Raw genomic sequence first — 13,978 nt, 5'->3', positions numbered from 1 at the left:
AGGAGACAACAGTCTATATAGACCCTAATGAGGAGACAACAGTCTATATAGACCAAAATGAGGAGACAACAGTCTATATAGACCCTAATGAGGAGACAACAGTCTATATAGACCAAAATGAGGAGACAACAGTCTATATAGACCCTAAGGAGGAGACAACAGTCTATATAGACCCTAGTGAGGAGACAACAGTCTATATAGACCCTAATGAGGAGACAACAGTCTATATAGACCCTAATGAGGAGACAACAGTCTATATAGACCCTAATGAGGAGACAACAGTCCATATAGACCCTAATGAGGAGACAACAGTCTATATAGACCATAATGAGGAGACAACAGTCTATATAGACCCTAATGAGGAGACAACAGTCTATATAGACCATAATGAGGAGACAACAGTCTATATAGACCATAATGAGGAGACAACAGTCTATATAGACCATAATGAGGAGACAACAGTCTATATAGACCATAATGAGGAGACAACAGTCTATATAGACAATAATGAGGAGACAACAGTCTATATAGACCATAATGAGGAGACAACAGTCTATATAGACCATAGTGAGGAGACAACAGTCTATATAGACCCTAGTGAGGAGACAACAGTCTATATAGACCAAAATGAGGAGACAACAGTCTATATAGACCCTAATGAGGAGAAAACAGTCTATATAGACCAAAATGAGGAGACAACAGTCTATATAGACCCTAAGGAGGAGACAACAGTCTATATAGACCCTAGTGAGGAGACAACAGTCTATATAGACCCTAATGAGGAGACAACAGTCTATATAGACCCTAATGAGGAGACAACAGTCTATATAGACCCTAATGAGGAGACAACAGTCCATATAGACCCTAATGAGGAGACAACAGTCTATATAGACCATAATGAGGAGACAACAGTCTATATAGACCCTAATGAGGAGACAACAGTCTATATAGACCATAATGAGGAGACAACAGTCTATATAGACCATAATGAGGAGACAACAGTCTATATAGACCATAATGAGGAGACAACAGTCTATATAGACCATAATGAGGAGACAACAGTCTATATAGACAATAATGAGGAGACAACAGTCTATATAGACCATAATGAGGAGACAACAGTCTATATAGACCATAATGAGGAGACAACAGTCTATATAGACCCTAATGAGGAGACAACAGTCTATATAGACCAAAATGAGGAGACAACAGTCTATATAGACCCTAAGGAGGAGACAACAGTCTATATAGACCCTAGTGAGGAGACAACAGTCTATATAGACCCTAATGAGGAGACAACAGTCTATATAGACCCTAATGAGGAGACAACAGTCTATATAGACCCTAATGAGGAGACAACAGTCCATATAGACCCTAATGAGGAGACAACAGTCTATATAGACCATAATGAGGAGACAACAGTCTATATAGACCCTAATGAGGAGACAACAGTCTATATAGACCATAATGAGGAGACAACAGTCTATATAGACCATAATGAGGAGACAACAGTCTATATAGACCATAATGAGGAGACAACAGTCTATATAGACCATAATGAGGAGACAACAGTCTATATAGACAATAATGAGGAGACAACAGTCTATATAGACCATAATGAGGAGACAACAGTCTATATAGACCATAGTGAGGAGACAACAGTCTATATAGACCCTAGTGAGGAGACAACAGTCTATATAGACCAAAATGAGGAGACAACAGTCTATATAGACCCTAATGAGGAGACAACAGTCTATATAGACCAAAATGAGGAGACAACAGTCTATATAGACCCTAAGGAGGAGACAACAGTCTATATAGACCCTAGTGAGGAGACAACAGTCTATATAGACCCTAATGAGGAGACAACAGTCTATATAGACCCTAATGAGGAGACAACAGTCTATATAGACCCTAATGAGGAGACAACAGTCCATATAGACCCTAATGAGGAGACAACAGTCTATATAGACCATAATGAGGAGACAACAGTCTATATAGACCCTAATGAGGAGACAACAGTCTATATAGACCATAATGAGGAGACAACAGTCTATATAGACCATAATGAGGAGACAACAGTCTATATAGACCATAATGAGGAGACAACAGTCTTTATAGACCATAATGAGGAGACAACAGTCTATATAGACAATAATGAGGAGACAACAGTCTATATAGACCATAATGAGGAGACAACAGTCTATATAGACCATAATGAGGAGACAACAGTCTATATAGACAATAATGAGGAGACAACAGTCTATATAGACCATAATGAGGACACAACAGTCTATATAGACCATAATGAGGAGACAACAGTCTATATAGACCCTAATGAGGAGACAAAAGTCTATATAGACCCTAGTGAGGAGACAACAGTCTATATAGACCCTAATGAGGAGACAACAGTTTATATAGACCCTAATGAGGAGACAACAGTCTATTTAGACCATAATGAGGAGACAACAGTCTATATAGACCCTAGTGAGGAGACAACAGTCTATATAGACCATAATGAGGAGACAACAGTCTATATAGACCCTAATGAGGAGACAACAGTCTATATAGACCCTAATGAGGAGACAACAGTCTATTTAGACCATAATGAGGAGACAACAGTCTATATAGACCCTAGTGAGGAGACAACAGTCTATATAGACCATAATGAGGAGACAACAGTCTATATAGACTCTAATGAGGAGACAACAGTCTATATAGACCCTAATGAGAAGACAACAGTCTATATAGACCCTAATGAGGAGACAACAGTCTATTTAGACCATAATGAGGAGACAACAGTCTATATAGACCCTAATGAGGAGACAACAGTCTATATAGACCCTAATGAGGAGACAACAGTCTATATAGACCCTAATGAGAAGACAACAGTCTATATAGACCCTAATGAGGAGACAACAGTCTATATAGACCATAATGAGGAGACAACAGTCTATATAGACCCTAATGAGAAGACAACAGTCTATATAGACCCTAGTGAGGAGACAATAGTCTATATAGACCATAATGAGGAGACAACAGTCTATATAGACCATAATGAGGAGACAACAGTCTATATAGACCCTAATGAGAAGAAAACAGTCTATATAGACCCTAATGAGAAGACAACAGTCTATATAGACCCTAATGAGGAGACAACAGTCTATATAGACCATAATGAGGAGACAACAGTCTATATAGACCCTAATGAGGAGACAACAGTCTATATAGACCATAATGAGGAGACAACAGTCTATATAGACCCTAGTGAGGAGACTACAGTCTATATAGACCGTAATGAGGAGACAACAGTCTATACAGACCGTAATGAGGAGACAACAGTTTTAGATCAGCTATGAAAAGCCAACTGACATTTACTCCTGAGGTGCTGACCTGTTGCACCCTCTACAACCACTGTGATTATTATTATTTGACCATGCTGATCATTTATGAACATTTGAACATCTTGGCCATGTTCTGTTATAATCTCCACCCGGCACAGCCAGAAGAGGACTGGCCACCCCTCATAGCCTGGTTCCTCTCTAGGTTTCTTCCTAGGTTTTGGCCTTTCTAGGGAGTTTTTCCTAGCCACCGTTCTTCTACACCTGCATTGCTTGCTGTTTGGGTTTTAGGCTGGGGTTCTGTACAGCACTTTGAGATATCAGCTGATGTAAGAAGGGCTATATAAATAACGTTTATTGATTGATTGAAAGACCCTAATGAGGAGACAACAGTCTATATAGACCCTAATGAGGAGACAATAGTCTATATAGACCATAATGAGGAGACAACAGTCTATATAGACCCTAATGAGGAGACAACAGTCTATATAGACCCTAATGAGGAGACAACAGTCTATATAGACCCTAATGAGGCGACAACAGTCTATATAGACCCCAGTGAGGAGACAACAGTCTATATAGACCATAATGAGGAGACAACAGTCTATATAGACCCCAGTGAGGAGACAACAGTCTATATAGACCATAATGAGGAGACAACAGTCTATATAGACCATAATGAGGAGACGACAGTCTATATAGACCCTAATGAGGACACAACAGTCTATATAGACCATAATGAGGAGACAACAGTCTATATAGACCCTAATGAGGAGACAACAGTCTATATAGACCCTAATGAGGAGATAACAGTCTATATAGACCATAATGAGGAGATAACAGTCTATATAGACCATAATGAGGAGACAACAGTCTATATAGACCCTAATGAGAAGACAACAGTCTATATAGACCCTAATGAGGAGACAATAGTCTATATAGACCCTAATGAGGAGACAACAGTCTATATAGACCCTAATGAGAAGACAACAGTCTATATAGACCCTAATGAGGAGACAATAGTCTATATAGACCCTAATGAGGAGACAACAGTCTATATAGACCCTAATGAGGAGACAACAGTCTATATAGACCCTAATGAGGAGACAACAGTCTATATAGACCCTAATGAGGAGACAACAGTCTATATAGACCCTAATGAGGAGACAACAGTCTATATAGACCCTAATGAGGAGACAATAGTCTATATAGACCATAATGAGAAAAATATAATATGTAAATTTTATGGCTCCTTTTTGGTTTATTTTCTTGAAACCTTTCTTGATAATTGTAGCCTTGAGGTGTCTATCAGAGAAGTAGGCAGCTCTATTGTTCCTGTGTGTGTCCCAATTGCTACCCTATTCCATATGTAGTGCACTCCTTTTGACCAGAGCCTTTGCCTTTAAAGTAGTGCACTATGTAGGGAATATGGTTCCATTTGGGACAAAGTCCCTGTGTTAACAAACAGGGCTGACGGTAGAGCTGGTTACCGTCCCTGGCTAGCAGAATTACTCATCATTTACTGTCATTTAGCTCACGTTGTTTTAGTGTGCAGCTTACTCATTACTTCAGGAAGCAGAAAAATAACAATTAGAAACTATCAGAAGATTTTGACAAAGCTCTTTCAGTCTCTTGTTCTGGCCCTTTAATGATAGGAATTCATTTGGGAGATACACCCACATTTCCTGCTTAATTATGTGACGTGAAATTGTATGTTTTGTTCATGTAATGAGTTTGTTTGTGTATGTTGTGCGTGGCTCTTAGCTGACATTGTGAATAGACAGGCGTGAATCACCTGGAATTTCCAGTTGAACAAATAGTATTTGTCACATACACATTGTTAGCAGATGTTAATGCGAGTGTAGTGAAATGCTTGTGCCTCTAGTTCCGACAGTGCAGTAATAACCAACAAGTAATCTAACAATTCCACAACTACTACCTTATACACACAAATCTAAGTAAAGGCACTGAATAAGAATATGTACATATAAATATTTGGATGAGCAATGACCGAGCGGCATAGAAAAGATGCAATAGATGGTATAAAATACAGTATATACATATGGGATGAGTAATGCAAGATATGTAAACATCATTATTAAAATGGCATTAGTAAAGTGACTAGTGATCTATTTATTAAAGTGACCAATGATTTCAAGTCAGTATGTTGGCAGCAGCCTCTCTGTGTTAGTGATGGCTGTTTAACAGTCTGATGGCCTTGAGATAGAAGCTGTTTTTCAGTCTCTCGGCCCCAGCTTTGATGAACCTGTACTGACCTCGCCTTCTGTATGGCAGCGGGGTGAACAGGCAGTGGCTCGGGTGGTTGTTGTCCTTGATGATCTTTTTGGTCTTCCTGTGACATCGGGTTCTATAGGTGTCCTGGATGGCAGGTAGTTTGCCCCCGGTGATGCGTTGTGCAGACAGGGAGAGATTGAATATATACTGTACTAGCTGGTACCTGGTCAAAAGTAGTATACTACATACTGTACTAGCCGGTACCTGGTCAAAAGTGGTATACTACATACTGTACTAGCCGGTACCTGGTCAAAAGTAGTATACTACATACTGTACTAGCCGGTACCTGGTCAAAAGTAGTATACTATATACTGTACTAGCTGGTACCTGGTCAAAAGTGGTATACTACATACTGTACTAGCCGGTACCTGGTCAAAAGTAGTATACTACATACTGTACTAGCCGGTACCTGGTCAAAAGTAGTATACTATATACTGTACTAGCCGGTACCAGGTCAAAAGTAGTATACTATATACTGCACTAGCCGGTACCTGGTCAAAAGTACTATACTATATACTGCACTATCCGGACCCTACTCAAAAGTAGTATACTATATACTGCACTAGCCGGGCCCTGGTCAAAAGTACTATACTATATACTGTACTAGCCGGGCCCTGGTCAAAAGTACTATACTACATACTGTACTAGCCGGGCCCTGGTCAAAAGTAGTATACTATATACTGACTATCCAGGCCCTGGTCAAATGTAGAATACTATATACTGTACTAGCAGGGCCCTGGTCGAAGTAGTATACTATATACTGTACTATCTGGGCCCTGGTCAAAAGTAGTATACTATATACTGTACTAGCAGGGCCCTGGTCAAAAGTAGTATACTATATACTGCACTAGCCAGGCCCTGGACGAAGTAGTATACTATATACTGTACTATCTGGGCCCTGGTCAAAAGTGCTATACTATATACTGTACTAGATGGGCCCTGGTCAAAAGTAGTATACTATATACTGTACTAGCCCGGCCTAGGTCAATAGTAGTATACTATAGGATGTACTAGCCGGTCCCTGGTCATTAGTAATATACTATATACTGTACTAGCCGGTCCCTGGTCATTTGTAGTATAAACTGTACTATCCGGGTCCCTGGTCATTAGTAGTATACTATATACTGTACTAGCCGGTCCCTGGTCATTAGTAGTATACTATATACTGTACTAGCCCGGCCTAGGTCAATAGTAGTATACTATAGGATGTACTAGCCGGTCCCTGGTCATTAGTAATATACTATATACTGTACTAGCCGGTCCCTGGTCATTTGTAGTATATATACTGTACTATCCGGGTCCCTGGTCATTAGTAGTATACTATATACTGTACTAGCCGGTCCCTGGTCATTAGTAGTATACTATATACTGTACTAGCCGGTCCCCGGTCATTAGTAGTATACTATATACTGTACTAGATGGGTCCTGGTCATTAGTAGTATACTATATACTGTACTAGACGGGTCCTGGTCATTAGTAGTATACTATATACTGCACTGGCCGGTCCCTGGTCATTAGTAGTATACTATATAAGGAATAGGTGCCATTTCAGACACAACCTGTCTGTCTCTTTGAAGAGCTTTTTCATGGTTTCAAGACAGCCTAGTGACCAATGCAATAACTCACAGCATGTAATGAAACGTACACAAACAAAACAGACATGAGTTCCACCAATCACAGAAGGACTTCCTAAAAACACACCACTTCGATACAGCTACGACCAGAAGTGACTTTTGTAGCTGGTTAGGAGAGCATTCTCGCTTTTAGCCTTTTCCTAACCTTAACCTCATTCTCCTAACCAGCAACGTTAATTCTCCTAACCTGCTGTGTAAATTCTCCTAACCTGCGATGAAAAAGTAAATTCCGGTTATTGATCGAACTGATGTGTTTTTAGGGAATCTCATATGCTAGAATGCGTACAGGGTTCTCTGAAACATGATGACGACAGAGAGGGATTTCAGTCATGTACTGCACACACCACAACCAAGGACAGTGGAATGTTTTGTGTTTGTTTTGTGTTGTAGGAAATAGTAGTGTAGAATGTGTAGTGTATTAACACCCACAACTCTATTTGGGGGCCATAAATAGTTGGATATCGGACAGTTACTTTCCTAATGTAATGATAATAATAAGCAATTTCACAACTCTAAGACAGGGTTATTTTAAAGTGGATGTATTTATTTACCAATAAATATATTTCCAGTATAAAAAACATGCTCTTCAAACAAAACAGATAAATAAAACATGTCAAATGAGGATAAACAAATCTCACTTCCCTTATATGGGGGATTGGAAATGATACAGACAATTACATTGATAAAAACAACACTCTGCAATATGAAACTGTTCTAAATGATGTAATAATAAATACTCTGTCTGTCTATCTTTCTTTCTATCTATCTATCTATCTATCTATCTATCTATCTATCTATCTATCTATCTATCTATCTATCTATATCTGTCTCTTCATAACTTCCTGTATATTTCTTTCATCCTCAATCCATTTAAAATCTTATTTTTTATTCCCTCCCCCTATCCATCCTTTATTATTAATATTATCATTTAACCCTTATTTTACCAGGTAAGTTGACTGGGAACATTACAATTTTTTTATTTATTTCACCTTTATTTAACCAGGTAGGCAAGTTGAGAACAAGTTCCCATCTACAATTGCGACCTGGCCAAGACAAAGCAAAGCAGTTCGACACATACAACAACACAGAGTTACACATGGAGTAAAACAAACATACAGTCAATAAAACAGTAGAAAAATAAGTCTATATACAATGTGAGCAAATGAGGTGAGATAAGGGAGGTAAAGGCAAAAAAAAGGCCATGGTGGCGAAGTAAATACAATATAGCAAGTAAACCACTGGAATGGTAGATTTGCAGTGGAAGAATGTGCAAAGTAGGAATATAAATAATGGGGAGCAAAATAAATAAATAAATAAATACAGTAGGGAAAGAGGTAGTTGTTTGGGCTAAATTATAGATGGGCTATGTACAGGTGCAGTAATATGTGAGCTGCTCTGACAGCTGGTGCTTCAAGCTAGTGAGGGAGATAAGTGTTTCCAGTTTCAGAGATTTTTGTAGTTCGTTCCAGTCATTGGCAGCAGAGAACTGGAAGGAGAGGCGACCTATACAGACCCAAAGTCAATCAAACCCAGAGAATATGAATAATTGGTTCAATCTTGCCTCATTAGGGAAAATCCCGGTCAGTCCTGTTTTGTGAATTAGCTTCATTACTCAATGAGTATCTCCTACTCTGAAATGGTCAAATCCAGTCTTCTTTTTCTCTGCTCTTCTTCTTCTCGGTTTACAGTACATTGTGCTTCATCCTCCTCAGGAAATTCTTTAGTTTGAGCCTCAGGTCACAATGCCTTGATGGAGACCTGGAGGACAGGAGAGTAGGGGGAAATAAACAGAGAAGAGAGAGAGAGAGAGAGAGAGAGAGAGAGAGTTACAATTTAGTAATTGAACAGACTTCTGAACCTAAAAAGGAAGCTGTACTAGCTGCATAATACGATCATAATACGATCAACGTAAGGAAACTGTCACCTAAAGTAATACCATCACAGTTCAACAATACAACTGATGAAGAGAGAAATCAAGACCAACGGATATAGTGATACAGAAAGGTAGAGAGCAAAGAGAGAGAGAAAAAGAGAGATACGAGAGAGAGCAGAGAGAGAGATACGAGAGGGAGAAACAGAGAGAGAGAGAGAGGGAGAAACAGAGAGAGAGAGAGCAAAAGAGACCGAACAAAATGAGAGAGAGGGCAGAGAGCAGAGGAAGGTTTCTCCAGGTTTCTAAATCCGTCTATCAATTCATTCACCTTTGCCTGGGGTACTCACCATGTGTACTGTGGAGTGGTCTGTTTCTGTCTGTTAGCTTCCTTCCACTCTCCTTCCTCTACCTCCTCCTCCTCTTCCTGTTGTGTGTCTAGTATCTGGTCCCAGATCTCAGTGTTAACCCACAGCGAACCCGACAGGGTGAGGCTGGGCACGGTGCAGGTGATCCAACGGCACAGGGGGCAGCATACTGTCGGTAGGCCGCTCTGGAGCCTGGACATCGCCTGCAAGCACAGCCCACAGAATGTGTGCTTACAGTGGAGCATCCGAGGGATCTTCTCCCTACGAGAGTAGGGCTGGAGGCAGACGCAGCACTCCATGTCCTCGCTCATCAGACCCATGGCTGGATGGCTGGGGTGTGGATGGATGGATGGATGGATATACGGCTGGAGCACAGAGGAACTCTGGACAGAGAGTCAGTGTCTAGGCAGGAAGACGTGGGGTTTAAACGCTGGTCTGAGGTCAGTGTTCCCCTTGTGAATTCTAAACGTCCTGGTTTGGATTTGATGAGGATGAGCTGATCCTAGATCTGTGCTTAGGAGCGTAGGTCAGGAAGCTGCAAAAGACATTAAGATGTTCAATTAAATTAGATTACTTCATCACTGGCACTATGTAAACATATCTAATGTAATAACATATCTTAAATCAACAGGCTGTCAGGTTTTTCTGAAGACATGAAGAACAAAAATATCTTGAAAAATATCACACATTTATAACATCCATAGTTATCAGATATAGACAAACCTTTTCACTTTTATCATTATCAATGAGAGGCAATATTTTACTTACAGGTTCTGGAATATTTTCAGCACAGCGACCAACTATCCGACGATTAAACTTTGTGTGTGAGAGAGAAGAGTGTGTGTGCTCTTATTTTAAGCTTTGGGGGAGGAGACTAAATGGTGTTATTTTCCCAGAAAGGGCTGTCTCTCACCTCCTCTACTCTCAGGTGAGGCAGGAAAGTTCCATGGAACGAGTTAAACACTTCAAGGTCACTTCTATAGCATAGTAGGTCCCTTCAGGAGAATTACCAGGGCCGTGTATTGACATTTACAGGGCAGGTGTTCATGTCTACAAAGGGCACGTACACTGAGTGTACAAAACATTAAGAACACCTGCTCTTTCTTTTTACAAAAGGTGTTCCTAATGTTTGGTTCACTCAGTGTACGTCCAGTTTATGATGGATCAATCTTCTTTGTGGGGGAATTTTCACTAGAGAGGGGGTAGCACTTGTAGAACCCTTTCTGTGGACTTGTAGAACCCTTTCTGTGGACTTGTAGAGCCCTTTCTGTGGACTTGAATAACCCTATCTGTGGACTTGTAGAACCCTATCTGTGGACTTGTAAAATCCTCTCTGTGGACTTGTAGAACCCTATCTGTGGACTTGTAGAATCCTCTCTGTGGACTTGTAGAACCCTATCTGTGGACTTGTAGAATCCGCTCTGTGGGCTTGTAGAACCCTCTCTGTGGACTTGTAGAACCCTCTCTGTGGAATTGTAGAACCCTCTCTGTGGACTTGTAGAACCCTCTCTGTGGACTTGTAGAACCCTCTCTGTGGACTTGTAGAACCCTATCTGTGGACTTGTAGAATTCTCTCTGTGGACTTGTAGAATTCTCTCTGTGGACTTGTAGAATCCTCTCTGTGGACTTGTAGAACCCTATCTGTGGACTTGTAGAATCCGCTCTGTGGACTTGTAGAACCCTCTCTGTGGACTTGTAGAACCATCTCTGTGGACTTGTAGAACAATCTGTGGACTTGTAGAACCCTCTCTGTGGACTTGTAGAACCCTCTCTGTGGACTTGTAGAACCCTCTCTGTGGACTTGTAGAATCCTCTCTGTGGACTTGTAGAACCCTATCTGTGGACTTGTAGAATCCGCTCTGTGGACTTGTAGAACCCTCTCTGTGGACTTGTAGAACCCTCTCTGTGGACTTGTAGAACAATCTGTGGACTTGTAGAACCCTCTCTGCGGACTTGTAGAACCCTATCTGTGGACTTGTAGAATCCACTCTGTGGACTTGTAGAACCCTATCTGTGGACTTGTAGAATCCGCTCTGTGGACTTGTAGAACCCTCTCTGTGGACTTGTAGAACCCTCTCTGTGGAATTGTAGAACCCTCTCTGCGGACTTGTAGAACCCTCTCTGTGGACTTGTAGAACCCTCTCTGTGGACTTGTAGAACCCTCTCTGTGGACTTGTAGAATCCTCTCTGTGGACTTGTAGAACCCTATCTGTGGACTTGTAGAATCCGCTCTGTGGACTTGTAGAACCCTCTCTGTGGACTTGTAGAACCCTCTCTGTGGACTTGTAGAACCCTCTCTGTGGACTTGTAGAACAATCTGTGGACTTGTAGAACCCTCTCTGCGGACTTGTAGAACCCTATCTGTGGACTTGTAGAATCCACTCTGTGGACTTGTAGAACCCTATCTGTGGACTTGTAGAATCCGCTCTGTGGACTTGTAGAACCCTCTCTGTGGACTTGTAGAACCCTCTCTGTGGAATTGTAGAACCCTCTCTGCGGACTTGTAGAACCCTCTCTGCGGAATTGTAGAACCCTCTCTGCGGAATTGTAGAACCCTCTCTGCGGAATTGTAGAACCCTCTCTGCGGACTTGTAGAACCCTCTCTGCGGACTTGTAGATATGGACTTGTAGAACCCTCTCTGTGGACTTGTAGAACCCTCTCTGTGGACTTGTAGAACACTCTCTGTGGACTTGTAGAATCCTCTCTGTGGACTTGTAGAACCCTCTCTGTGTACGTTCCTGGTTATTGTAGTATTTATGTACAGAATCATTTCAGTGGAAGCCATAACTCTTATAGATTAGAGACAGTGACACAGTTCAATGGAAGCAGTTGTTGAACTTCTCCTTAACCCTTTAATGACTCACTTATCTTACAGTATATGGTATACCTGTATATTGTGGATGACGTTTGTTATAGTTCATATGGATCCCAGGACTCCATGGAAATGTCAGGTGTTAATGAGTGAGTGGGCTATCCAGTAGTTTTACCATAAAAATCTGATGACTTGATGGATGAATGAAACACCAATCAGGAGAGTTTCAGGCTGCTGTGTTGTTATTGTTTTAAAGTCACGTGTTTCTAATAAGATCAAGTCACAAGTTCAGTGGAAACCTTGTAAACAACCTCCTAACCAGTCAATTAGAAAACAGTCTCCCTGTTGAAACTTGGAAATAAACCGGATTGATTATGAAATCACAATTTGTGACGGCTCTACTATTTGTTCACCTGGAAATTCCAGGTGATTCACGCCTGTCTATTCACAATGTCAGCTAAGAGCCACGCACAACAGACACACAAACAAACACAAAGTAAAAAGAACCACTAAACATTTGTTCTTTAAAATCGTCACATAATTAAGCAGGAAATGTGGGTGTATCTCCCAAATGAATTCCTATCATTAAAGGGCCAGAACAAGAGACTGAAAGAGCTTTGTCAAAGTCTTCTGATAGTTTCTAATTGTTATTTTTCTGCTTCCTGAAGTAATGAGTAAGCTGCACACTAAAACAACGTGAGCTAAATGACAGTAAATGATGAGTCATTCTGCTAGCCAGGGACGGTAACCAGCTCTACCGTCAGCCCTGTTTGGTAACAGAGTGACTTTGTCCCAAATGGAACCATATTCCCTACATAGTGCACTACTTTAAAGGCAAAGGCTCTGGTCAAAAGGCGTGCACTACATATGGAATAGGGTAGCAATTGGGACACAACCAGGAACAATAGAGCTGCATATTTCTCTGACAGACACCTCAAGGCTACAATTATCAAGAAAGGTAAAGAAAAATAAACCAAAAAGGAGCCATAAAATATACATATTAAACACAAAGTGTATATATATAGATGGTTGTCTCCTCATTAGGGTCTATATAGACTGTTGTCTCCTCATTAGAGTCTATATAGACTGTTGTCTCCTCATTAGGGTCTATATATACTGTTGTCTCCTCATTAGGGTCTATATAGACTGTTGTCTCCTCATTAGGGTCTATATAGACTGTTGTCTCCTCATTATGGTCTATATAGACTGTTGTCTCCTCACTAGGGTCTATATAGACTGTTGTCTCCTTATTAGGGTATATATAGACTGTTGTCTCCTCATTAGGGTCTATATATACTGTTGTCTCCTCATTAGGGTCTATATAGACTGTTGTCTCCTCATTAGGGTCTATATAGACTGTCTCCTCATTAGGGTCTATATAGACTGTTGTCTCCTCATTATGGTCTATATAGACTGTTGTCTCCTCACTAGGGTCTATATAGACTGTTGTCTCCTCACTAGGGTCTATATAGACTGTTGCCTCCTCATTATGGTCTATATAGACTGTTGTCTCCTCACTAGGGTCTATATAGACTGTTGTCTCCTCACTAGGGTCTGTACAGACTGTTGTCTCCTCATTAGGGTCTATATAGACTGTTGTCTCCTCATTATGGTCTATATAGACTGTTGTCTCCTCATTAGGGTCTATATGGACTGT

The 13,978-nt window shown here is 40.7% G+C and overlaps 1 protein-coding gene across 3 annotated transcripts; it reads right to left on the bottom strand.

Moving 5' to 3' along the window:
* Positions 1–8,699: 8,699 nt before the first annotated feature.
* Positions 8,700–10,494, bottom strand: LOC120024150 (RING finger protein 224-like). 3 transcript variants are annotated; one of them, XM_038968312.1, is made up of 3 exons: positions 10,277–10,494; positions 9,491–10,043; positions 8,700–9,028 (listed from the first exon to the last, which is right to left on the bottom strand). In XM_038968312.1, the coding sequence occupies exons 2-3, from the start codon at positions 9,826–9,828 to the stop codon at positions 8,953–8,955; spliced, it is 414 nt and encodes a 137-aa protein (XP_038824240.1). In that variant the 5' UTR covers positions 9,829–10,043; positions 10,277–10,494; the 3' UTR covers positions 8,700–8,952. The 3 variants fall into 3 exon arrangements, with proteins under 3 accessions (XP_038824240.1, XP_038824249.1, XP_038824258.1); XM_038968321.1 differs by having other exon boundaries at positions 9,491–10,021; XM_038968330.1 differs by having other exon boundaries at positions 9,491–10,016.
* Positions 10,495–13,978: the final 3,484 nt, after the last annotated feature.

The sequence above is a fragment of the Salvelinus namaycush genome, chromosome 2, assembly GCF_016432855.1.
Source record: "Salvelinus namaycush isolate Seneca chromosome 2, SaNama_1.0, whole genome shotgun sequence".
In the NCBI taxonomy this organism is placed as follows: domain Eukaryota; kingdom Metazoa; phylum Chordata; class Actinopteri; order Salmoniformes; family Salmonidae; genus Salvelinus; species Salvelinus namaycush.
Note: the sequence above shows the minus strand (reverse complement) of the source record. Positions and strands in the feature narration are given on the sequence as shown.